Here is a 26,435-nt window from a genome sequence, read left to right as displayed (position 1 = left end):
GGTGTTCCTCATGAGACTGTTTTTGTCCTAAGACTAACAAATGAATGATTTTATCCAGAAATAAGATCTAAAGGTTTTTGTGTTCATCTCTTCAGGCCTTGATGCTCTGCAAATAAAACCTGAGTGTGATCAGCGCAATAAAAACATAGAAGGAAATCATCAAAGCCAGGAAGAAATATTTCACAATAACGGCACTGAACGTTGTTACAAAAATCAAATTTTACTGTCTCTCTGTGTACCTGCAGTAATATAAAGTGACAATGAACTGCTGTTCTGCTGGATTATACAGTAACTTCAAATTACTGTAATGACATTCACAGGGCGCAGCTTAAACACCATGTTCCCAGACGTATTCCCTTTCTTCTCGGTGATGACGCATTAATATCTCTCAGCCGTGTGTTGAAACCAGCGGATACTCAATGAACATTGGCCCTCGTGACTGAAAGTCACTGAAGCCGATCTGAATTACACCGGCTCTGAAGAATCATTGACGCTAAACTATGTTTTCCTGAGCATGGGATGAGCCTGAAGACCAAATTTGATTAGTTTTACATTTTCTGGAAGACTTCCACCCACACTGATGGTCTGGTTTTCTCTCCGTTTACCCACTCGATCACCCTTTTCACACCAAAGGCTTGTTTTCACTGATCTGTCCCTGGGGAGTTTCGGTCCCGTCAGGTGGGTTAATGAGTAACATCCCACGAGGCTGATAACACCACACACAGCTGATAGCCTCCATAAGCCTTCCTGTCATAAAACGGCGTCTTGGATCACCCTGGGGGTCAAGATGTGAGGATGATCGACGCGAGTGAACTAGGCCGGGCACGTTTTTGCTCCAACATATACAGGGCGATCTTACTGTTGAAGGCTCCAACGCTCAGATAAGGATCATAATGCACTCTTGTACATAGTGTCCACCAAAGCCTCATTGTAAATTTAATAGCCAACAAATGACAGTGATAAGAACGGAATTATGAAATGACTGATAAATGATTGTCAGTTTATATAAACGGAAAAGGTCTCCTGGTCTTTCATCACAGTTAAAAAATAAGACTTTTTCATGATATCTCTTTTTATGCAGATGATACAGTTTTGTATGTAATTTGGTCTTCTTCCTCTCAAACAATGTCAAGATTACAGGCTGTAAAACCTCATGTGGATCAACGGGCACAGACACGGAAGATGAGCTTCAGAATATGGAGACCCGAAATGTTCAATGTCAAAGATATACGCTGTTTTGATATAATCATACAATAACTTGACGTGAGATGACCCGATATCGCTTTCAAATGACCTTGACATGAAAAGTTATTTGATCCAGTTTCTTCTTACAATAAAGTTTTCTGCAGGTCATTTTTATTTGTTCAAGCTGTTCTAAGTTCATAACGTCCCTCATAAAGCCATCTTTATCTGCCAATTAAGACAAATGGAAAAAACTGCTGAAACTGTTGTAAGTCTAAATCTCAAGAGAGATGAATACCGTTGTCTGTTTGGTGTTCAACACTTCCTCAGAACTCAAAACTTCCTCAGAACACAATTCCCTCAGTTCAAAATCATTTTATTTAACAAGATGGAAAACACAACCCATTCAATGCAGCACAGGTATGTGTTAGGAAACTCATTTTACACGACAAAAGGTATTTAATTCCGTTATTCAGAACAAATGAGAAGAAACCTCATGTCCGAAATAAACGCAAACGTCTCATCAACGCCTCCACAGCAGCAGCTGGACCTGCAGTCTTCTACCAGCAGCATGGCGGAGGCAGCTCCACCCCTACAGCCAACAAACCACCACAAGCGACACTTTCCACGGCACCAAAAACACTTTCCGAAACAATCCACTTCTTCATGTCAAAAAGAATTAGACAGACAGTTACAGGCCCACATCTGCACTTTTATAAAGATATTATTTTTACAAAATATAAATGACAACTTATGAAGTTTAGGCAGAGGTGCACACTAACTAAGAAATGACATAAAACTGAGCTGCACCTTCACCATTCTACTTTATTTACAGAAATGATAAGAAAGTGCCATGCTATGAGTGTGTGATTAAACAGCTAAGTAATGTCTTAAGGTTTGTCTTATAGTGAATCTCAACCCTGTTAAAGTGTGAACACGGGTTATTCGTTGCCATTATTCAACCCTTTAATGTGCTGCAGTACATATTCTTCAACTTCAAGCCAAAATGTTAAATCCATCAAGAATCCACCACAAATTTCATTTCTTTAAGCAGGGGGACGGGTCAGTGTGTCAGTCCAGCAAAATGAAAACACGGTGTCCCATGTCCAGGTTACGATTTAGCAGCTCCCTTTGACACAGCCAGGCCGATGAGGCCCGCCAGACCGGCCACGCCGAGGCCGATTCCCCCCACGATCGCCATGCCAACCAAGCCATCTAGACGACAACAGGTGAGGGTCAGCATTTAGTATTCATTCACCCCAACAACAGGGCGAAATAGATCAAAATCTATTATTACGTCACGACTCAGATCAGTTCTTACCTTTCTTCAAAGCCTTGTTGATGAGGTGCTCCAGTTCCAGAGCCTGCTTGTTCCCCGGCTCGTTCCGGAGGAGAGTTCGGATGTACTTCAGGGCTTTCTCATATTCCTGGTGGAAGAACAGGGAAATAAACGAGAAACAGGAAATGAAAGCAGTCTCAGCCATCTGCACATTTTCTATAATATAATCAAACCTGAGGGCTACATTTAAAATGATGAACATGCTACAGTTTTGATGTAAATGAATTACTTTTAATGAGTGAGGTTTCAAGACCAAATGATCAGGAGAGCTCGGGCAAAAAAACCCCTACAAATTCAACGACTTCAATATTGCCAGAATGAAACTCACTTTGAGTCTGTAGTTGGCCACTGCAAGGTAGAACAAGAAGTCCCGGGAGTCGTCCTTTGATGCTTTCTGAACAAGCTCTACACACACACGCAAAACATTTCAACTGTTCACTTAAATAATGTAATTTTCATGTTATTGAGCGCATCACATCATTCTTATAAAAATAATAGCTGCCGAAGTACTTTTATATGTTTCACCTTCTGAAACAACATCCAGTAGGCTCATCTATCATTATCGCGTTAAGCTAAAGCAACCAGTTACAGCTGAAACAACGTGCCAAGTTATTGATTAGTCAATCAATGGAAACAATTTTGGTAACTCATTAAACTGAATGTCAAATATTTCCTGGTTCCAGCATCTCAAATATGAACATTTACAGGCTTTTATTTAGCACTGTGTGATAGTAACTTTTGGTTTTGGACTGTTGGCTGGACAACACAAGACAACTAAAGATGTCACCTCTGACATGATTCATCCTGATGTCTAATTTATAGAGCGGAACGATTAATCGAGGAAACAATCTGCAGATTAATTGATAATGACAATAATAGATACTACATGTATCTATACATATATATGTACATATATATCTCATACATGCTGCATTTTCAAAACTCAAAAAAATCACAAAGTACACAAAGTCCAATACTGTAATGATTGAAAGCATAATACAACAACCCTCTACTACACACAATAACAATAAAAACACACGTTTTTTTATGAACTCACCTTCCAAGAGCACAATTCCCTTCTTGATGTCTTCTGTGTATTTACTCCTGATCAGACACCAAGCATATTCAAACTTTGTGTCTTTGGAGACGGCTCCCTTCACCAGCTCACTGTTGTATTTCTTCTCAAATTTCTGTCAAAACACACACAAAAAACACAGAAACATGAAGGGACCGCGGAAGTGAATTTGCGTAATATTTGCTTTTGTGCGTTTTGGCAAATCCTGTAGTACTGTACAGTTGTATAATATTTCCTAAGTTAAAAAAAAAGCGACAGTAGTACTTCGTCTGCAGTTATTATGATATTAAGCCCATAAAACACATATAACTCAGAAACTGTTACTAGCATGAGTCATATCATTCGGACATTACGATGACACCGCGGCCAGCGTTTGATCATAAACATCATCATTAGCATTTAGCTAGCTATGTGACGCGATAAAGTATCCTCCTCCCAGCCGTTTTTTTACCCAAGTTTGAGCCCTTTCCCCGGAAAAATCATGTTGTAAGACCCTCATTATGTGCCGTCTATGTGTTGATGTGTGTGTCTCAGGACAGAAAGAGGTTTAATAATTTGAAAACTTACTAATAGGTCCTCAGGAGCTACCACATCGCTCACAACAGCCTCCATGTTTCCGGAAAGTGACTACGAACACGCCCACTTTTCATCACGTGACATGGGTGTCTGAGACGTCATCTTTGAGTCTCTGGTAAAAGTCTGTTGCATGCCACAACTACTACTCTTACTAATAATAATAATCATCATCATAATAATAATCACACATAGTATTGGAGGAATGTTGTTTATTGTTTACCTAAATTGTAATTTTAAAACAAAAAAGAGACATTGCAGCTAAAAAGTAGGCCAACTAAAGCACTTAACAACAGTGATCATCAGTTCTTTGTGAGGTGTGCTGGGGAAAAGGCGAGAGGCAACAGTTCACTGAGGCGGGTTTCCTTGTAAGATCCGTCCGGCTTGGTCAAGTATACGGTCCATTCTGATCCAAACTGGTGAAACAGACGCACAGAAAGGAAAAAAACGGTAAGATGAAAGGTATAGATAGGTTCATTGTCATGGATTTATATCAACAATGAGGTCAGTATACTATCTAAATTCATAATATCTCAATTTTCCATTCTGTATTTATTACATTTACTGTTCAGCTATGTTGTTGGTGAATTTTAGTTGCCAACATGAAGGTCTGAGTGCAGTTTCAAAGCCCAGCAATACAGTTCTGGTGGAGTAAAGCTAAATTTGCATATTTTTGTTGACATGATAGGTGTCACATTTATTTAAATGGCAGGTCTGAAAATACTGGAATCAGCATTTAAAACTAAGTGTGATCTGAAACCAGAGAGGTAAATGTTGGTTTAAAAATGGTACTTCGGATGATGCACAGAAAATATAGGCAAACAGTAATTAGTTTGTTACGAAAACTGCTGAATTAGAGGCCTTGAGAAAGAAAAACCCTTTTTCTCTGATATAATTTACTGAACAATGCTGCTGTACTTTATGAGGAAGCTGCAGCATTTTATTGTGCTAGGTTATTAGTGTCAGTGATTGTAAAATACAGTGGCACCTGTTGTACACGTGGCCACTCCTGCAATACCCAAATATGGGTATGATAGGGAAAAGTTAGTGTTCGTGGTTCACACACACTGCAAAAATTCACCTCTTATTAAGTTTTCTTCTTTAGCTCAAGTGAAAATCCTGCCAGCACAGGGAGAGAATTTTTACTTTTTCCAAATGCAAATTGACTGATTTCAAGTATATTCTAAAATCAAGTTTTCCTCCTTTTAGTGCAGTGACCTGCCTCGTTTTTCATTGTTTCACACTCATTTCCGGGAAATCTCAAAAACAAACTGATTTCGGATTAAATGACGGATTAAATGTCCTCAGTGCACTCGCTGATCTCTTTATGTTTTTAGGGTTCAATTATAGACAGAAATAACTCAGTGGAAAGTTTTTTGCAGTGTATTGCTCGCTGATCAGGCGATAATGATTGCTTGCGCTGGTCATAAAAGAGATGTCTCACCTCCATAAGAACCTGGCGACACGCTCCACATGGCCCGACAAAGTGATCTTTGATATCACTGCACAGAGGAGAGGGAGGGAGGATCAGTGAGAGTGTGTGTTATATGAATCTCTGAACGTGGCGTCAATGTCTTGATAGAGAGTGAGAGTGTCACCACGTCACAGCGATGGCGGAGAACTTTCGGTGTCCCTCCACCACGGCCCTCTGGACGGCCGTCCGCTCAGCACACACCGTCAGACCGTAGGAGGCGTTCTCCACGTTACAGCCTGAAAACACACAAACAACAGAGACTCTGGACTCTTTTTTAGGCTCACTGGATTCATTTTAATTCATTGTGAGTTGTGCACTTGATTGTCCTTGTTTTTATAAGTCCTACATATATTCTGTCTCCTCTTTGTGCACCAGAGTGGCACCTCTCAATGCTACAGTGTTATATTACTGTATTATTACTGATGGATTTGTGTGCACGCAGCATTTTAATACTGTAGCTGGAGCTATTTCCAATTGTTTTACATACATTTCGGTCATTTACTGTATGATGATGTACAGTATTCAGACCTGTAAGATAAGATAAGGAAAGGGAGTACAAGAACAGAGTACAGTATCGATTAAAAAAAGTAGAATACTACACGTTATAAGCATCTACTGTATACAAAATGAAGCAGTTCTCCAGTATTTGTGACGGGTGTACTTCAGTGGTGAAAACATTTCCAGATTTTTTTACTGAGAGGGGATAAAAACATCAACATTTAAATGGATCACGACAGTTAACTCGTCTACATTTATGACATTGTGTACATTCGGATTTACACCTTATCATTAACCAGTTTTTCTATATATTCATGATTACACACAGTTACCTTATCTACATTTCTGGCATTGTGTACATTTGGTTTTGTACCTTGGTGATAATCTCTAACCTTAGTTTGCTTCTATTTGCACTTCATAAAGTTGCACTTCCCTACTTTGCACTGCAATTACTTGTAATAGTCAAATAGAAGTCCTTCATTCAAAATCTTACTTAAGTACACGTACAGAAGTATTATTAGCAAAATATACTTTCATATCTAAGTACTTGTTAGGCACAGAAATGGCCTCTGTGAGATTAAAATAACTTATGTCTTGCATCGTTACTGATGTATTAATGCGTGAGCAGCATTTTACTTTAGGTGGAGATATTTGAACTACTTAACAGATTGTTTAGTTTAATCTAATGCACTGGATTATTTTGGTCTTGAGCTGTACAGTGGATGTAGTGGAGGAACTAATAATTCTGAAATAATGAATCATTAGTAACTAATTTAATTAAGTACAAGTATAAAGTAGCATCCAGTGGAAGCACTCAAGTTAAGTACAATTACCTGAAAACTTACGTGCAGTACTTAAGAACATGCGTATAGCCTCCTTTCAGCACTGCACAATCAGTTTTCAGTCAGGTCCGCAGGGTCACCTGATGGGTTATTACCTGTAATTATAGCGCCATCTGCTGTTAATATGGCAGCACCGACAGGGAACCGGCTGTATGGACAGTATGCCATGTCCCGGGCCTGCAGGCACCTCGAAACGAGCTCTTTGACTCTATCTGCAGACAAGAGAAAGCCCAGGGTTTAACAAGACAGCGTTAGTTATCGTTCACGATGAGACACGTCAAAAGCCCGCCGTGGCGGAAAAGGTTTGCTGAGAGAAAAGTGTGTCACAGGCAGCTGGACTTGCCTGTCATGGCAGAAGAAGACTTCGTGGTTTTTGGTGGGCTGCTGTGGACGAAGTCACCTTTTACAGCTTTAATTGAAATAAAGTCTGGGTGAGTCTACCACGTTTGGCGACAGCAACGGGGTTCACGGCACGCGCATTGTTTACCTCCACGCTATTGGCCGGTTGGACGCAGCGTCATCGATCAGTTAGGGACTGAACCGTCGCGATCAGATGGGGCCCGACTTTTGTCACACGTTTCTCGCGAGAAAAAAGGGTGTTTTGAACAAACGGGAACAATGACCAATCCCATTCGATGAGCAAGGTGAATGAACTTCACCCAAAATAACTCACCTTAACCTCCGCTGCCTAATTACGTCATGTATCGATCAAACGTTCACCATGGCAACAAAAGTGTGGCCATATTGTGTTAATTATTGTCGCGGTGTTCAAACATTTTACAAAAGGCTTCACTCAGCTTTTACCAACAGCCTTTATTTAAAACTGACATTTCAGCAAAAACAGATATAAAACAAAATTAACAAATAATTGGCACATAAATAAACATAAATACTACGTATAGTTATTGAGTCTTACAAGTTTACACACCTTTGAAGACAAAACAGTCAATGCCAAAGGAAAATAATCACAATTTGTCCATAAAAACAACAATGTGGAAAATAAAAAATACCAATAACCAAGTTTGGAATAAGAGTGAGGATGATGATTAATCAATTAGCTGAAACGATTGTCAATTTTCAAACAAAAATGCCGGTTATTCCCTTGTTGCAGCCTTATAAAAGACATTCACTCTCACACACTTACATGAAAACCCGACTCTGATTCCCAAGAAGCTACATATGACTGCAGAACATGATCCTCCCACTGTACAAAATTATTAGAAAATTAGTGCAAAAGCAATATCATTTTATGCACAGCGATAATTAGGTCAATCTTTGATCCATCCATGCCTCATACATTCCTATAAAAGTCTGCGTTTGCTGGCGCAGGATTCATCATCACACAACACAGCAGCCCTTTGCAGAGTTTGGCCAGGCAGCACAAAATCCCAAAAGTCTCAAACACTGCATTCAAGAGGGCGAACGTGTACAGGGTCTTATCACAGTAAAGACCATCAGCCGCTGCAGGATCATAGTTGGGCTGATAGACTGAGAAGACCCACACGTCACCTGTGGGGCAAAAACATTCAGCTGCAGTTTTTTTAAGTAGCCAATGGGATCACAGCTGTGATACTTCTCGTCCTTACCTGCCAGGTTCCATACGTAGATGAACAGGCCCATTAAACACAGCAGACAGGCTTTGAGGCCCTTGGGGTGCTCCCGTGGCTGAGCTGCCTCGCTCTCACAGGGGAGGGTCACGAATGGTATCATGAGCAGGGGTATCAAAGCCAGACCTAACAGGTAGTTGGGAATGTTTGGCTGCTGTGGGCACTCCTTGAAATAGACAACACCTGTAGGGGGAGATGGTGGCCAGAGCGTAGTTACAAACTGAAAGACAATACAGTGAAACATCATGGCGACGAGAGAGCGGACTGACCGAAGATGACTCGTACCACAGTTAAGACAGCCCATCCTGCTGTGACTGCATCTGCGGGTGAGAGTTGAATAAAAGTCATGTGAGATTAAGTAATTGCATATTTTAAGTCATGCATATAAGAACTTTATTTGCATTAAAAGTGTGAGAAATGTCTGTGTTTTTTTTTAGCGACGCACTTTTTAACTTTGCTTTGAAAAGTTCAATACAATTACATTAAATTAAAGGATCAAAACATGACTGCAACTGTAACTGTAACCAAACTAAGCTCTAATAATTGACAAAAAAATGCAAAGATGATTAAAATTGGATGTTTGTAAGAATACAGTAATGTAAACTGCTCTAAGAACATGATTTACAGCATGTCTCATCTGTGTTTTATCTATTTGTTGGTTTGTTTTGGGGACTAATACGTGTTACACATTTGCCACTTCATTAGGTACAGCAAGCTGCAGCGCTGCAATAAACCCTCCCTCCCTGAGGGTCACAATGCTTGCTTTGTTTAAACTGCAGCTGACGAGGTGATTTAATTTAACGGTTTGTTTTTGGAGGCTGTAGTTTATTGCTGTTGGGGTTTTTTTTTGCTGGTGAACTGCCTTGCATTGAGAGGAGTGTCTAGTATGTTTCCCCACATGTTTTTAGCACTCAAGGGCAGATTGCACATGCCTAAAAAAACACCTGTCAGCTTAACACAGTGTAATTCAACATCACCGCAACATCAGCCTGGAAAATGAGCCTCAACTTGGAGCTGAAGGCATGATTGACTGCAGCGTTGCTGTATTAGGCTCCATTAGTTTTTGATGGGTAGCCTACCTGGTAAACTGCGTTTTTATTATGCTCACCTGATAATCTTGGGGGTCTGGGTGGTGGAGGCGGCAACTGAAGCCTCCATATGGTACCCACAGTTATTGTCACTGGGTGTCTTGTGGACGGAGCTAAAGAGCGAACACAGTTTATATACTTGATTAGATAAAGTCCACAGAAAGAGCACACCTTTAGTGTTTTATTGGAGTCATTGGACTCATGCAGCTAACGAGACGAAACACATGAAATAACTTGAAGTACAAGGCAATCTTTTCTTGGCAAGCTACCCATTCATTGCTTTCCATGACTTTACATAACAGATATAAATTACAAAGTGAGACTGAGACATGCTAGCAGCTGTGTGAGGCACAATGGTGCTTTCAGCTAAAGGCTAAGTGCTGCTTTCAGGACGTTTCAGGGCCGCAGCGTTTGGGCAGATGGTGTGCAGCCAATAACAGGGTGCAGGTGATGCTGGGACTACAAAAATATCAACGCAGCACCAAAAACTGTTTGTCTACATGCAGTAACTGACACTTCCTGCCAAGCAAACCTTTAATTCTGGGTGTCACTGGGAGTCATCCTCTGGGGATTATCGACGTCTACGCAAATTTAGATCCACTAGCTGTCGAGATATTTCAGTCTGAGCCAAAAATCAATCAAATCAAAAATGGGAGTTTACCTTTAAGGTTAAATACAGCACAGAGGAAGGAAGAAGGGAAAAGCAAGTCTCAGCTGTCCCATTGATCAGACTGCAGGTATTAAATCCTATCACTCTCATAAACGGAATATTAATATTGTTTTTACTATTATTCTCTTTTTGCCGTATTCATACTCAATCCAGAAGTGAAAGTCACGGTGTCTCTCATGTTTTGGAGGAGTTGTTGCCAGATATAATCAGTGATGAAATTTTAAAAATCCCGCTTTGAGAGACCAGTGTATTCTTTAAGCTTTTACAGTCACAGCTCATCAGACACATTTCTATGCTGTTATAAAAGAAACACACTTGCCTGTCATTGTTTCCTCTCTTTGGACTCTCAGTCGAATTACTTCAGTCGGAGACACTTACAGGAACAACCGGGGATTTCTACGAGCTGATGCTTTCATAATGAGGTCAGCTGTGAACAGGACAGTCTGGTTAGTGCGTGTTATGCCATGCAAACCATACACAGAAAGTGAAAGTGCAATTAGATATATTGAGAATTAGATTATTAAGAAGCTGCATGCAGCTGTGCAAACTCCTCCACAGTCTCTTTTAGAAAACAGTGCACTTGCTTTCACTGTAAAATCGTGAAAAGTTGAGAGTCTGTGGAGCATGAAAAACCATTTTTCACCTCATGTTTGATGCAGCCTAGCATCTATTAACGTTACGCAGGGGTGTGACCGCCGTGGCAAAAACACTGATGTCAAGAACCTCTGCAGCGCTGGGTGAAATGAGCTGTGAGATGGGGAATTTCTGCACATTGGAGGTGTAAATGCTGTATGCCTGAAGCTAAGGCTTGAGAAAACATGAATTTCCCCCTCAAAGGAACTGTGTGGTGACAAGTGGAAAACGGTGAGATGAAAGAGGAAACTGAGGATGTGCCCTCACTATCCCACATGACCGTTTGCAGACAAAACTGCAAACTTTTATGGCCTTCTTGACCCTTTGTTCCTTCTACTATCTGTGCAAGATAAGATATTATAACACGCAGGAACCACCATTATCCTTTGTGTATATTAAGCTTTAATGGTGCATAGTACCAGACAAATATGCAATTAATCGAAATACCAAACAGTGAATCTGAGGCGTTTAGGGCCCCTAAGATTTTGGCCCTTAAACCACCTTTTTATTTGGTATGTTTTGACATAATGGCATGGCATGCTTTGTTATTTGTTCTTCTGTGTGGAGTCTGCATGTTCTCCCCGTGCTCACCTGGGGTATCCTCCATAAAAAAAACCCCCACTAAAAACATGCAAGAAGGTCACCATCTGACCAACGGTGACAAAAGGAACTGGGTCTCCAGGCGCCACTGTCGGCTGGCAGCCCACCACTCCTGGTCCGCCGCAGAGGAAGGACTTCCAGGGTGGGATAAAAGCGGAGAAATTATTTCACAAAGCATGGCGTGTGCATGTAGTGTGTTGTGATAATAAAAGTACGTCTTCTCTTCTCTTCTATTGTAGTAAGGATTTTGTCTAACGCCAATATCTGTTAGAATATGACAACCATATATAAAAACATATGCTGTGTTAAGAATACAGCTGATGCAAAGCAGCAAGCCGGCTGCGTTCCACATGTGTTCCACTTCTCAGTCACCAGATCTCAACCCCTGTGGGAGGTTCTGGACCGACATGTTAGACCAGTGGTTTCCAAAGTGGGGCCGGGGCCCCCTGGGGGGGGGCCTCAGAAAATGTTTTATTTTTATTTAACCTTTATTTAGCCAGGTTAGTCCCATTGAGATTAAGAATCTCTTTTTCAAGGGAGACCTGGCCAAGACGGTCAGCGGCAAAAACACAAAGTTGCAGACAGAGACACACAGGGAGACAAAATACAATTCACAATCACTAAAATTTGCATAAAGAAAAACTATCAATAAATCAAGACGAGTGTTTCTGAGAGTAATTTGTACAAACGGTCAAACTAAAAACATCGACATCCCGTAGAAACTGCTTCCAAGTCCTTCATTTTAGATTTAAAAACATTTAACGACACGAGCTCCTTCAGTTTTAAATCATTCTGCAACAAATTTTCAGTCCGAGCAATTGGGACAGAGAGCATAAAGAGGTATAAAGAAAAAGAAATTGGAGGGAAGTTAAGAAAAAAAAGCAAAACATGTTAGTTAATAATATTCTTATGCTAAACAAATGTAATAATTATTGATTAGTGAACACACACAATTGAGAGGTTTGATTTCTTTTGTTCTGTTCTTATCTGTCAGCAGTTTGTTGATAAGTTCATGATTCAGTGAGAATATAATACAGTGTTGAAAACATGTTCGTTAATATTCTAAACAAATGTAATAATTATTGAATAGTGAATAAAAGTAAGAAAATCATTCTAAAAGTTGATGTTTCTTTACATATTTTGTAGCATTGTTGGTGGTTTGCAAAGGGGGTCCCTGGCCAGAAGCTAATGCTGCTTGGGGGGCCATGGCATGGAAAAGTTTGGGAACCCCGGTGTTAGACGACGCCCTCCACCACCATCATCAAAACACCACACGAGGGAATATTTCCGGAGGCGTGGTGGTCATCCCTCCATTAGAGCTCCAGATACTCGTAGAACCAAAACCACTGAAGCTGCTCTGGTGGCCTGACACCTCACTAAGACACATGATGCCGTTTAAGTACAGTTTCATTAATTTAAACAAGCGAAATGCGTAGAATGATGACTGCACGCACACACGAGCTCGTTCATTTCAGGTGGTTAGAATGGCTCTTCGTATCGGGCCGAGCCCTCGCTTGTGTTTGTATTAAGCCATAAACAGATGAAAGTGAGTGATATCATCATGAGCAGGTATCAAAGGGCGTGAAGCTGCATATAGTCATAGTCAGCTAAACACACACACGAACACACACGCACACACCTCCACAGGCCCCTCCACTCTGTGCTCTTTAATTTGTTGTTGTTGAGTACTGTTGATACTTCTGGTACTTTTTACTTGTGATGGTATATTTACACTGTGGTACTGCTACCTCTACTGCTTTTAGGGAAACTTTGACCAGTAAGAGTTGAACATTGTCTGATCTCCCGCTCACCAAGGACACACACGCATACTGTACAACAGGCGTGACTGTTTCCACTGACGTCATCTTGACAATTTAGTTTGATAGCGACAATAAAGAGTGAATAAATAATGTAATCTCATAAACAGGTCGAATGTTTCTCTTGCGTTTGAACTTGTAAGGGAGCAGTTTTTATCTCCCCGCTGATTGTTTTCATTTTGACCAGAGACCCGTGAGGAGAAGCACAGGTCACAGGACCACGCCAACACCTGGCCTTTGCTCCCTCTCTCCTTCCTGCTGTAAATGTCACTGGCTGTGTTTGACTTTGACGGCGCGAGAGGCGTGAGCTCATGCGCCTCCTTCTTTTGTTTCGCCCACATTTCGCCGCCTTCCTCCTGACTTAAAGCGAGGACAAGATCACGGCGAGAGACGGAGAGGCAGCTGCGCACGAGCGAAAAGACAAGGTGAAGACCATGTGCTGTACAGGGAAATGTTCCCGCCTGGTGGGCCTGATCCTCCTGCCTTCAGCGTTCATCTGCATGATCGCCAACCTGCTGCTGTTCTTCCCTGATGGGGAGAAACTGGAAAACAACCAGATCCCCACCCAGGTCTGGCTCATGGGGGGGCTCATCGGAGGAGGCCTCTTTGTGAGTAAAGGATTATGATCTGGTCTGGTTTGATGTTTTATGGTTTGTTTTATTAGTTTTTTTCAGTCATTAACTCTGTGCTGTGTAAACTGTCAATGCTTTTATTGGTTTTGGGGAATAATTATAAGACTTTTTTTTTTAGAAGTATAACATAAATTTGTCAAGTTCTTTTATCATTTTAGTGTTGAATACCCAGAACTGGACCTGTCCCAGTATTTTAAAGTAATATTCGGCTTTCAGAGCCATGAATGAACGTATATGCAGGGCTTCAAAATTAAACTCATCTCAAGCAAGACTTTAAGAATCCTTGAAACAAACAGACTCAAGCACATTTTTAAGACGCTTGTATTTTGAGTATTTCCATTTGAGGCCACTTCATACTTCAAATCCACTATGATTCAGAGGAAAATACTTTGTACTACACTATATTTATTTATCAGCTCAAATATTTCACATACATACAGTGAATTAAAATAATGCACTGTTACAGGTTAAATCATCCAATATGTATAAAAGCAGCTCTAACTCAATCAGGTACAAGATTAAAATTCTGCCTGCAGTTTAAAACAATACAGAAATATAATGAAAAATAAAAATTTTCTTTTTACTGAGTACTTTTGAAACTTTGATGTATATTTACACCGTGGATTTGCTGTGACTTGAATAAATGATCTTCTGCACTTCCTCATCAAAGACACACGCACACACAACAGACATCATTATTTCCACTGACATCATCTTGACAATTTATAGTTTGACAGCGACTATAAAGAGTCAATCTGAAATGTAATCTCATGAGCAGATCAGACCTTTGAGTCTTTATCACTGTGAGATTACAGTTTGGAGCAGCGAGCAGGACATTTTTCCCCACTGCTGACTGTGTGGATGTCATTGCCTGCTGGGACGAGAGAGTAAAACTCGACTCAGGATTCGCAAATATTTGGTTTAGGAGATAGGAAAACACACACACAAGTGTACAGTAGATAAACATGTGTGTACACACACACACACACACACACACACACACACACACACACACACACACACACACACACACACACACACACACACACACACACACACACACACACACCATATCTCTATATTAAATGCTTTTGAGAAACTCTGGCTTGCATTTAAAACACGTCACTAACCGTGTGTCTTGCACGGTAAATGAGAAAACATCGTCTCTGTTTTCCTCTTTTCAGATGTTGTGTCCCAGCTGCTCAGCCATCAGGGCCGGGGGCAAGGGTTGCTGCGGAGCAGGCTGCTGTGGCAATCGTTGCCGGGTGCGTCAAGTAATTTAAGAGATTTCCATCATGTTAGTGTGCGGCCTGGGCTGATAATGACGGGTGGTAAAAGGCAACGGCGAGGGCGGCGTCATACCAAAGACAGAGGGACAAACTAGAATCATGTACATTTTATTGGCTGTACACCATATGGACAGTGCCACTGTGTTATTAAACTCATATTTACTGTACTGTAATTAGTTATTTAAAGTTGAAACTATGTTTTACAGCAGGCCCAGGAACCTCCACTGCATAGTGGAAAGTAACTCAAGTACTTTATTTGAGTACAGTACTTCCATATTTGCTACTTTATACTTTTACTGTGCTACATCTCGGTGCATATTGTACTTTTACTCCACTACATTGATTTCATGACCATAATTACTGTACTGGCTGAGATTATTAAAACATTTTGGCCTCTTTCTTTCAGATGCTCAACTCTGTGTTCTGCTCTGTTTTCGGTGTGGTTGGATCCATCTACTGCATCTGTGTATCCTCATCCGGCCTTGCTGACGGACCCATATGTGAGGTGGGCGAGAAGTGGCAATCCCCCTTTAAACAGACGTGAGTGCTTTTCCCACGATCACACGCATGTATTTAAATGAACTTTTCCTAAGTCTGTTTAGTCAGGCCCCCTCATTCTTTGCTGCAGAAAGTGTCAGTTCCTGATTGTGAAAATAAAAAATGTAATATTTTTAAAAATCCAGTAGGTGGCAGGCTGGACCAGTGCTTTGTTTCTATAGCATGAGACTGATAATTAAACTACAACTCTTCTTTCATAACCGAGGGAAATTCTTTTTTAGCTCGATTTCATGTCATGGTAAGCTGTAAATTATGAGTCTGCACTTTTTCTGTTGAGAAACAGTTGCTTGAGTGCACTTTAGCTCCGCGCTGACCTCAGGCCATATGACTAATAATAAAGAGCAGCCAAAGTCCTAATGGTGAGAGGATAACACGACTGGCAACAACGCAGCATTTTACAAGCTCATGTAAAAGTGAGTCGCCTGATAGACCCTCCATCGGGCAGTTTGGACAGATGTTAATAAATATAGCATGTTGTTAATAGGCAGGCTGCTGCTCTCCATGATGCCAGCGGTATAAAGGGCACACGTGTTTAAAGGCAGGGAACCAAATTTGATTACACAATGCATGTTAGGATATTCATTTTCAGGCTCTTTCCTCCAGCAAACCTCAATTTCCCCTTTTTGTGCTTCTGTTTTTCTGTGAGGGGTTCTGCTATCCTGTTTACTGTACGTTACTGTGCACAGTGAACAAACTGGAGTCTCTTGTTCATTTAGTCCAACAGAAGCAAAAACCTCTGTTACCTTTCAAGACTGTTGTAAATTGTACAGTAAATCACTCCTTTACTTGGTATATTTTAGTGGTCAGGTCGCCTTTGCAAAAGAGGTTTCAAGGTTTTCAGATTGCAAAACATATGGACTTATGTCATTATTTGCTAAAATATTCACAACATGACAAAGCAATACCTCCATAAGGTCCATGTATCAGCTGTTTGGGAGCTTTGATCGTATCACATGGCCTTCAGCAAAGAGTTGTCGCATCTGTACCTGTAGATGTTGAAAGTTTCCAGTTTTGTTGGGCTTTCAGGACTTCTCAATACCAACAATCTGTTCTAAATGAAGAGTGAAATATTTGGTGAATACTGGCTGAGCATTAAATGAGAAGATCGATACCACACGAATGCTTGTACGGTAAATATAAAGCTACGGCTAAGCTGATTAGCTTAGCACAAAGACTGGAAACAGGCAAACGGCTAGCCTGTCCAAATAAAACTACATCATGTGTCCTCTTTACACTTAAAACAAACTGGACATATTATGTTAATTAGTGAGCTTTAGATGTGCTGGTGGGCAGATTTTGCAGGAAAGTTACAAAAGTTAGCATAGGTCACTTTTCTCCAACAAACCTCCCGACGTCATCAAGACCTTCTCAATCCCTCTCCTTGTTATTTTCCGTGTGCTTTCTTTCTCCACTCCTCACTTGTTCCATTCACCGTCTCCCTCTGACACATATTTCCTCAACTCAGTCATCGCACTTTTTCTTCCTGCACCCCAAACTTGGCCTGCTTCATGCATATTTTCATTAATGCTGTGTGTGTCTTGGACGATGCTTACACTCTGCTGCTGTTCTCTTTACAGGGACTACATTACAAACCAGACTCTGTGGACAATCTGCGAAAGCCCTAAAAACGCAGTGCTGTGGCACATCGTCCTCTTCTTCATACTGCTGGCCATGGGGTTGCTGCAGCTGATCCTCTGCGCCATGCAGGTGGTCAACGGCTGCTTGGGATGCGTCTGCGGAGACTGTCGTGAAAGAAAAGATGTAGGTCGACAAATCCCGAATCTCTACCTCTGAAAAAGTCTTTAGAATGACACAGCGAGTCTTGAAGAGTGTCTCTGAGCAGGGGAGGTCACGAGAGCTGTGCAGAATTTTATGAAACTGGACCAATCCAACGTGAAGGAACATGTTGAGTAATAACTGGTTTGGGTGCTGGGAGTGAGCCGGCTATTCTTCCAGCCGTGGCCTTATAGCAGCTTCCTACAGATTTAGTGCTGTTTTGATTGCAGTTCTGAATTTATATTAGGTCTGCCGCAGGTGGAAAGCAGGAAATGAAAAAGGTTTTGTTGTTTAATCCAGTGTTGATAATATGGGCGCAAGGAGGATGGACTGACTGGGACTGTGGTCACAGTTGCACCATCAAACAGGAAGAAGGTTCAGTGTTCATTTAAAGGAAAAGTTAAACATTTTGGGACCACATTGTGCTGCTTTTACACTTTTGGATAGATTCACAGACAAGACACAGAAGAAGTTAATTAGTGAACTGCAGAGGTGTAGGCTGGTGGATTTTGTCACCTTTGGACAGAGCTGGTTCCTCTGTTTTGAATATTTTTGCATGGATAAGCTAACTGGCTGTAGCTTAAAATCTATCACACAAACATAAGAATGGTACCAATGTTCTCATCCAACTCTTGGACAGACAGCGAATAAGAGTATTTCCTAAAATGTCGAAGTGTTCTTTGACAGAATTCCACTTCAGTCAGTGCAATTGGTGGCCTTCAAAATCCAAAATCATATGCAGAGATTAAATGATAAAACCTCGGACGTCATCAAGATTCAGTCGACGGACAAAATTTTATATTCAGAAAATGCTGAAATGCTTCTCCTGTTAATTTTCCAAGTCTTTCTTAAACTTTTTTTTTTATTATTATTATAATTTAGATCTGTTTAAGGTTCACTGATAATGAACCTGGCATAGTTTGATGATTCATTTGATTCCATAAAGGTGCAATAAATCAGCCGGCAGCTTGGCAGGAAGATGAAAGAGGTTAAAGATCATTTCTAACTTTTGAAGTGGTTGAAGATTAAGCTCAGATTCAGCACGTGGTTGAACACGCAGTGAGGACAGCTGGCTTGCATATAGACTCAAACACATTTCATATGCACACACTAATAAGGGATAAGTTGATTTGAAGGACGCAAACGTTGTTGCTAAAACACGACTTATTGTACTACATCTCTCGCATTCCTCAGGAAATAGACGCATCCATATGTCTAATGTATCATCTGATGTCTACTCATTAACGTGATGCTCACATTTAGTAACAGCTCTGTCAGTCATCTGAGAGCTTGCTTCCTGTCCCAAACATGACATGAACGTGTGAATTCTGTCCTATTGCAGGATGAAGGTGGACTGTAAAAGTGAGGAAGATCGCCCCGTCGTGACCCACCTTCACAAGGCCCGGGAGGCACTTCTGCTTCTCACTTGTTTCCCCGCATTCACGTTGAAGGAAACTTCAACTTGTCTTTGAAGGACTTTTTAAATATATATCATATATATATTATATATCAAAGCCTTACTCCATTATTACAGGCTATGAATTAGATTCTAGCTGTTGGTTTGTGTGTTGCCTGACTTATTTTTCACTGAATTCTTCATTAATTACCGAATCAATAATTCATTTCAATACTGAGGTTTCAAGACATACATACATGGATCGAAGCAATAATTGTAAATAATTCTTTATGTGCCTCTTTTTGTAAACTATCACTTGAATGTGGCAACACAATAAGAAATGATAAATTAAAAAATATTACATTATTTTTTAACCTTTTTTTATTGGATTTATGCACAATTAGTGAAATTCCTCAGAGATGTTCTATCAGTTCTGTGATTATTAACATTAAAAACCTATTTCCCTCATCAGTTTTTGTGTGAAACTGTTTTTTTTTTTTCTTGCATTGCTTCTCCCCAACGAACACACTGATATTTCTGTACCTGCGCACCAACTGTGTCGCTCTGTGACTCTGATTATCCAGAGGAAGAACTTACGCAGAATCACTGTTAGGATCTCTGTCAATCGCTCACCTCACACTGTGCCCTGCAGCCAGACAGCCAGATCTAACAGGATGAATGCGCCTCCAGACAAGGTCAAAGGTCAGAGTGCCCCCTGTGGACACTGTGAGCACTGCAGCTGCATAAACAGTACACAATCTGGACCAGCAGCGCCTGTTAGGATAGGTGCAGGTTAAGCTCATAATCTTTTGTTGCCATGGAGCTGCTGCTTCGTGGTAATTGTTACCTAACTTTAAAGTTAAAAGCCTGTTGCAGAGCTGCACCCAGGTAAATATAGGCACAGTCTCTTGAGAGAGACCAAATCACCCAAAGCTGTTGCTCAAAGCTAAAGCCAAAGTCTTTGAGCAGTACAGATAAATACATTTAGATGTGCTTCAGTGGCCTCGTCACCTCGTTAACAATGTCCTCTTCTGCTTAAACAATTTTTCAGTAACAGCCTGATTACAATTCCTTGCAAATTTCAGGTGAACATTTCTTTCAAACTGTTCTCACAAAGAGGGGAAATTATGCAGCTGTGGATGTGGAAATAAGGCCTGCGCCCAATGCTGTGACCGTCTTAGCTCAGCGATCGGCCGGTGTTATGCAGCTCTCTTATATAATGCACAGCACAAAGCGAGGAAGGAGCATAAGTGAGGAGAATTCAGAATAAAAGAATGTTGGGACAAAGGGAGGAAAACGGGAAGGGGGCCCAGTCTCAGCCACTTCTCATGCAAATCGTAGCCCCTCTGAAAGAATCCGGGAAGGCAAAGAAAGTGATGTTCAGAGTTGTTGCAGACAAACACTGATGTAAGACTGTAGGGTTCCTCGAGACATAGAGAGGAGAGGAAGAAGAGAAGTTGATATACAAAAGCACAAAAAGAGATGGCCACTGGACAAACTTCTGCTGTTATATTCAGCCTGTGCACTTATTTAAACCCTGCACTGAGGCCATTATTTAGACATGTGCCCCCTTCCCAAAACTGAGCCCCTCCTCTCTGCTTAATCTTTTTTATGCTTGACTGGAATAACAAGGAGGCAGAGGGGAAAAACAGGGCGACACGAAGCAGAACTGGACAGTCTGGAGCAGGCCAGTGAGAACAGAGCGGGACAGTGTCCTAAAACTATGTGTGCATGGCGGTAAAAGCTTTTAATGCGTGTGATATTACTACAGCGGTGTGCCTGAGCTCCTCGTTAACTTTTCTCATCTGTAGGTCAACCGTGGTTGAAATCTCCTCAACACACCCACAACCACAGCATCATTTAAAAGCAACAGTCATGCTGGAACCGGTGGCACGGAGTCAGACAGTAAGTGATAACTCAGCAGCGTCCACAACCCGGTAATTACGCCAGCCGCACCACGAATGACCCAGGCCAAGCCGCAAAGTAGACAGTCAGGTACATTCAGCAGATCTGCAAGCTGTTTATTTACAACCCAGTCAGCAAGTCTGAAATCAATTAACTTTTACACCGAATTTCCTTATGGTTATCTAATTGTACTCATCTCTGTTAAGCATCTTGGTGTTTTTCTTAAATGCGCCCTATAGATTACCTGATTCGACTCAATCGCTCAACACGCTGCACTGATATTCAGCCAAATGAAAAGTTATATCTTAAACTGGTTGTAATTTCTGCTCAGGTAACAGTTGCTCAGAGATGCTGACAGCACCTGCGTTACTGCCACTGTGTTATCATAAAATCCTTAAACATGATAGTTTACACTTGGACCACACATTATTACCAACAAGACGTACCGTCACTTGTTTCTTTTCTGCATTATTGCTTAATGGCAGCGTACGCATGAGCTAGACAAAGTGTAGCACTGGACAAAATCCACTAGCTAACTGGAGCTGGTGGAGAGGTCCAGCAGGTTACATCAAGTCATACACAAGAAGGCAGCTTTGCAGACAACATAACATATTTGGTCGTGTGATTATTTTCTATTTTGCCACAGAAAACCAACTAGCCAGTGAGCAGGAATGCTACAGAGAACAGGCAAACACAACGTGCTGCATTGCATCCTGGGTAGTGGTTGCCATATCTTAGGCTACACCTTTTATTTACATTAATTTTGCCTCCAGCAACCACAAGCACACTGCGGGAATAAAACACAAACCAACAGAGAAAAAAACACAGGAATCAAAGGAGCGCTACGTAGAAAAAGGAAATTAACCAGCTCCATCTGTACAAAGAGTGATCGGGTGACCTCAGTGAGTCACCGCCAGTGACATTTCCAGACATGTTTTCCGAGCTTGTTTGTGGTGTGGGCACTTACACATTTGGGCAGTTCAGAAATTACAAATCTCTCCAGACCCACAAATGGATGGGTGAAGGTTTTTCAGAGTCAACGACCAGAAAACCGTAGATCTTACCAAAATAGGTAATCGCCACACACGTCTCTGTGTCACCTTTTTCAAACAAACAATTTCTTTTTCCAACACTGCATCACATTTTGTCATGACAGGTTGTCTAACTCATTTTCATTTTATACTTGTTTCAGTGTTATTTATGGATGATAGCAACTTTGTCTCCAGTTAACTGATGGAAGTTAAACTTGAAGCCAACTCACAAAAACCCCAGCTAAAATCCAGCTAACTAGCTTCGCGTTAGCAGATTGCATGTCAGCTTTTGACTCTGCTAAAATTCATGTGGTTCAGTGAGGCTAAGCTAATTTTAAATAACATATTCATTGTTTTAGGTTGTAAATGCATTAATTTATTCACATTGATAAATATTAGTAGTAGCAGGAACACTATAATGTTAGCTTGTGGGTCAGACACAGCTAGCCTTAGCTAAAGCTAAAATTAAATGTATTTATTGACTTTTCCCCAACGTAGTGGACAATTTCCATCAGTAACATCTTTGTAATTGAGTTGGTTATTCAACATAACTAAATGAGGCAGCAGCTAAATTTATGACAGAGGGAAAAAAACAGTTAAATTGTTATGGTACCTAGCTTAGCATCAAGATGTCTCAGCAGCTGCAAGGTCAGTTTTCAAGTGATTTAATGTGACTAAACTACTTTTAAATTGTATATTCAATTGCCATAGGTTGTAAATACATGTCAGGCTAATTGATTCATCATATTGGTCTATTGATATCTGTAATATATTAATAGTAGACTGACAGAAACCTAGCAAAACAGAATACCAAGTAGGAACTGCAAATAATCAAAATAATGTGTTTATTTATTTTGAAACTAATTAAAATCAATGTTGCTACATATTCCGACAATCCAATATTGTATTTTTAGGTATTATTTAGGTAATGTGTCAATGTTCAGTGGGTAAAATAATGAGTCTAAAAAGTGAAGATATTATAACCTATTAAAGTGTCGAGCAGTTCGCCTTCCAAAAACATTTCACAGCCTTTTCCTTTTTCTGTTGTGCTTTCTTGCTCTCCGAGATGTAAAGCCAGTCAGCCCTTTGCCCTCAGATTGTCTAGTTACTACACCCAGTATTATCAGCTGATTTGTGTTGGATACAACCGTGATTAGACCCCTTCCCCCGTGTACTTCAGGATTAATGTAATCAGTGAGAACAGTAAACATGTCAGGATTTTTCTTGATGATGTGAAAACACGGTAATGAAGCATGAAATGCTGTGTGAACTGGGGGGCGGGGGTGGGGGGGTGGGGCAGGCTGGTGACAGAGGCTGGAACCAGCCGTGAGCGACCTCAGCCAGTCAGTCCTGGTCCGGGCTCCACAGAAGCATGCCAACATCAACAACACATTCAACAAACTCTGGGTGTGGAAAGGTCTGGATGTCTCAGGGAGAAGGAGGGGAACAAGAAACAGGGAGTTGGGGTGGGGGCCATGTAAACACTCACACAGGCGACTAAACTGGTTTGACCCTGCAGTGACTTGATTTTAGTTTGTTTACACAGAATCTTAATTTGATGCCTTTATCATGAAATATTTTGATATCAGGGCTGGAGAGTGACTCTGTGGCTGGGGAGACTGGGCATCTCTGCACCTTTGTCCATGTTATATATATTTTCAGCAAGACGTGAACATTAAAGAAGGTGGGTGTGACTGCACACACAGATTTTAGCTCCCACAACTCATGTACTCAGCAGTTCTTTACATGGTCATTTGATGCTGGCTCCAAATGCGAGTCAATCCCCATAGACCCCCATGTTAAAATGCTCAACTTTACAGCAGGTACACAGGTTTACAGCCTGGTAAAAAAAACAGTTTTGGTCTTTATAGCTAATTTCCGTGTTCATAACAACTGTACAATAGGTATATGTCAAATTAAATTACATTAAGGCTTAAAGTTATGCATAATTATGGAAAAGGCCGCTTTGAGTGACAGCTAGCCGCTAGGTTTCAGCAACCAGATTTCATTCAGCCCGTCTCCGCTCATCCACACTGACCTCTTTGCCCATTTTTGGATTATCCAGGATGTTTAGCCACTTGAGCTCAATTTTTAGTTTTGGCACTTGTTTGGCTCTATTTTGAGACTTTATTACAGTTTTTTTTGTTGGCAGAGTCTTTTGTCCAAAACAACCTACATTTCCCCCCACACACCCATCAGTAATTCCACTTACAAAATCTTTTAATGGATGTCCTCACACGGAGTGTTTTTAGATTACGGATGGGTTACTTTTGACCATCTCCTGCCTCTTGCTCTTTTGTCCTTCCTGCACCTCCACAGCGCTTCTATTCCTGTCTCTCGGCCAGTGGAGCAGTGGCACTGAGGGATTAAATTACCAGAGGGGCAAATATTCACAGGGCATGATGTCAGTATTATGACAGTACCGCCCTCCACTCGCCACCCATATTGTCCCCCAGCTCAAAGTGTCTGATATCACAATGGCACTTGAGGCCAATGGGACAGTGGGAGTGGTTCAGTCCCTGATATCTGAGCCTCCTCGTGCGCTCACAGGAAGCTAATAATCACATTCGAGCCACTGGCAGACTGGCAGGGACACTTGTCACCTTACAAGGAGAGGAACGAGTGCCTGAATGCATGGAGGTGACACCGCAGAGGCGCCACTTGACTCTCTGCGAAGGCATGACACTAACCTCAGTGCAAGTCTGCAATCTGTGGCACAAAAGTAGAAAAGTGCTGCTGTTTAATACACTGTCATAAGTTTCAGTTAATGAAATGAGAGACGGGGAAGGTTTTTTTATGGCATGGGGGCCTTTTTGTGTTATGATCCAACTTTGCTGCTGTTAATCATCCACAGAGAGTCAAATTAGAGACAATGTTCAACTAAACACAATTTTTGGATGAGACGTAGAATAAAGAAAGCAGACTAATGATGATCTCTAATATCTGTGTGCTTCTGAATCATAAATCATTGGTTAGCCACAATTATGAATAACCCATTAATTGTATTTTGTGTAATGTTGCAACTGACTCGAATATACTGTTATTTCAGCCTGATCTGACTCCAACCTGTAAATGTGTATCCACATATATTTTCATTACATGGGACGAAGCTGTCAAACATTCCTGTCTGGATTCAAAGTGAGAAAAAATGACTAATCTTTGCGGGTAAGTCCCTGTTGCTGCTTGTTCACAGACCAGAATCAGCTTAAGAAATGCGCCTGCTGGTTCGAAATCACCCAGGAAACAGTCCGTGTGACAGCAGGCTCAGACTCACTCTGAGAACTCATCTGGGTACATTTCCACTGGGACAAATCCCTCCACTGCCCTCCATGAGCCTTAAGCACACACTGGAAGTCAATAAACAGCAATAAACCATCCAATGGGCCAAGAACAGCTGAGGTTTCCTCTGTCTTGCTCAGAACTGTCATACTACTTTCATTTTCCAGCTTCATGCCGGCACAAGCTGTGTCACATTCTGGCTTTGGGTGCGACTTCTGCGTAACACAGCTTGAGGTTTGACATGTTGAAATGCGAGGTATTTTGACGTAAACCATGTGCAAGTACTGCACGTTGCATACAGACGTGAGCCTCAGCCAGCAAGCTGCAACCAGCTCCGCACGGAAAGCTGGTGATGACAAGGAAGTGGCACCTTTATTCCTCGACAGCATAATGTAGGCCTGCACAAGGGTTATGTGCATGCCTCTTGTTACCTTGCATTACCCTTGTTATGACATCTCATAACACTGAACAGATCTCCCTGATATTTGGTGGATGTTAGCCAAGGAGCGAGTGATTACTCGTTTGTGTTTTCCGCCATTAGATTGTGTTTCAGGTTTAATGCCAAGTAGGTTTTAGCACACAAAGAATTAGCCTTGTTATCTTGGTGCACGACAGTAAAGAGCAGAGAAAGCAAAAGTCAAGAATCAAAAATACAAAATATGAAATATGGAAATATGTGCCTGTTTTTCAAAGAAAAGATTTGTATCTTGTTTGAAATGAAGATGATGGAACGTGAAAAGTATTGATGAAGTATAAAGTATGAAGAATATGTGCAGGTGTGAAGTGCATGGGGCGCGATAGGAGCCCGTATCAGTGGGGGTCCTGAGCCTCGTTGATGAGGCCAGGAAAGAATCCTCAAAGAATGAGAACGGATTCTGCATCCTGTCGGTACATCTGCATGGACAAGACATGGACTGACCAGGAAATCAAAGTGAGTGTGTTCTCTGTGTGTCTCTGTGAGGCGGGTCTTGAGGGAAATTTGCGACTGTTGTTCGTTAATTCTTCTTGGTAGGTTTGATCCACTTCAGATTAAAGCCCTCTCACACTAACAGGATACGCAGGGATTTCCTCCACAACTAGGTCTCCCTTCGCTTCGCTGCTCGAACATCTCTGCCGCGTAGTGATCTTCAGAAACAAGCACCAAAAACCGGATTGCATTCTTCAGACGCCG

General features: G+C 41.3%; 3 protein-coding genes across 4 annotated transcripts; 1 reads left to right on the top strand and 2 right to left on the bottom strand.

Moving 5' to 3' along the window:
- Positions 1 to 1,541: 1,541 nt before the first annotated feature.
- On the bottom strand, positions 1,542 to 4,218 carry fis1 (fission, mitochondrial 1). The gene is made up of 5 exons (XM_070992961.1): positions 4,164 to 4,218; positions 3,579 to 3,711; positions 2,850 to 2,926; positions 2,504 to 2,609; positions 1,542 to 2,397 (listed from the first exon to the last, which is right to left on the bottom strand). The coding sequence occupies exons 1-5, from the start codon at positions 4,206 to 4,208 to the stop codon at positions 2,294 to 2,296; spliced, it is 465 nt and encodes a 154-aa protein (XP_070849062.1). The 5' UTR covers positions 4,209 to 4,218; the 3' UTR covers positions 1,542 to 2,293.
- A 150-nt stretch (positions 4,219 to 4,368) lies between these two features.
- Positions 4,369 to 7,490, bottom strand: LOC139351546 (cytidine deaminase). 2 transcript variants are annotated; one of them, XM_070993490.1, is made up of 5 exons: positions 7,327 to 7,490; positions 7,079 to 7,195; positions 5,768 to 5,879; positions 5,614 to 5,671; positions 4,369 to 4,585 (listed from the first exon to the last, which is right to left on the bottom strand). In XM_070993490.1, the coding sequence occupies exons 1-5, from the start codon at positions 7,331 to 7,333 to the stop codon at positions 4,472 to 4,474; spliced, it is 408 nt and encodes a 135-aa protein (XP_070849591.1). In that variant the 5' UTR covers positions 7,334 to 7,490; the 3' UTR covers positions 4,369 to 4,471. The 2 variants fall into 2 exon arrangements, with proteins under 2 accessions (XP_070849591.1, XP_070849590.1); XM_070993489.1 differs by having other exon boundaries at positions 4,393 to 4,585; positions 7,079 to 7,191; positions 7,323 to 7,435.
- Positions 7,491 to 13,832: 6,342 nt separating this feature from the next.
- Positions 13,833 to 19,039, top strand: tm4sf5 (transmembrane 4 L six family member 5). Its single transcript, XM_070993630.1, is given in 6 exon segments — positions 13,833 to 14,006; positions 15,215 to 15,295; positions 15,726 to 15,863; positions 17,051 to 17,061; positions 17,455 to 17,638; positions 18,996 to 19,039. Coding segments are annotated over 6 exon segments (606 nt in total). The 3' UTR covers positions 19,014 to 19,039.
- The last annotated feature ends 7,396 nt before the right edge of the window (positions 19,040 to 26,435 follow it).

Source organism: Chaetodon trifascialis, chromosome 23 (genome assembly GCF_039877785.1).
Source record: "Chaetodon trifascialis isolate fChaTrf1 chromosome 23, fChaTrf1.hap1, whole genome shotgun sequence".
Taxonomy (NCBI): Eukaryota; Metazoa; Chordata; class Actinopteri; order Chaetodontiformes; family Chaetodontidae; genus Chaetodon; species Chaetodon trifascialis.
Note: the sequence above shows the minus strand (reverse complement) of the source record. Positions and strands in the feature narration are given on the sequence as shown.

Coding starts and splice junctions, on each gene's coding strand:
- fis1 (XM_070992961.1), bottom strand. CDS start 4,208: ATGGAGGCTGTTGTGAGCGATGTGGTAGCTCCTGAGGACCTATTA. Junction 2,610..2,849: donor TGGCCAACTACAGACTCAAA/GTGAGTTTCATT, acceptor TTCTTCCACCAG/GAATATGAGAAAGCCCTGAA. Junction 2,398..2,503: donor CAACAAGGCTTTGAAGAAAG/GTAAGAACTGAT, acceptor GTTGTCGTCTAG/ATGGCTTGGTTGGCATGGCG.
- LOC139351546 (XM_070993490.1), bottom strand. Junction 5,672..5,767: donor TCCGCCATCGCTGTGACGTG/GTGACACTCTCA, acceptor TCCTCTGTGCAG/TGATATCAAAGATCACTTTG. Junction 4,586..5,613: donor GTCGCCAGGTTCTTATGGAG/GTGAGACATCTC, acceptor CTGTTTCACCAG/TTTGGATCAGAATGGACCGT.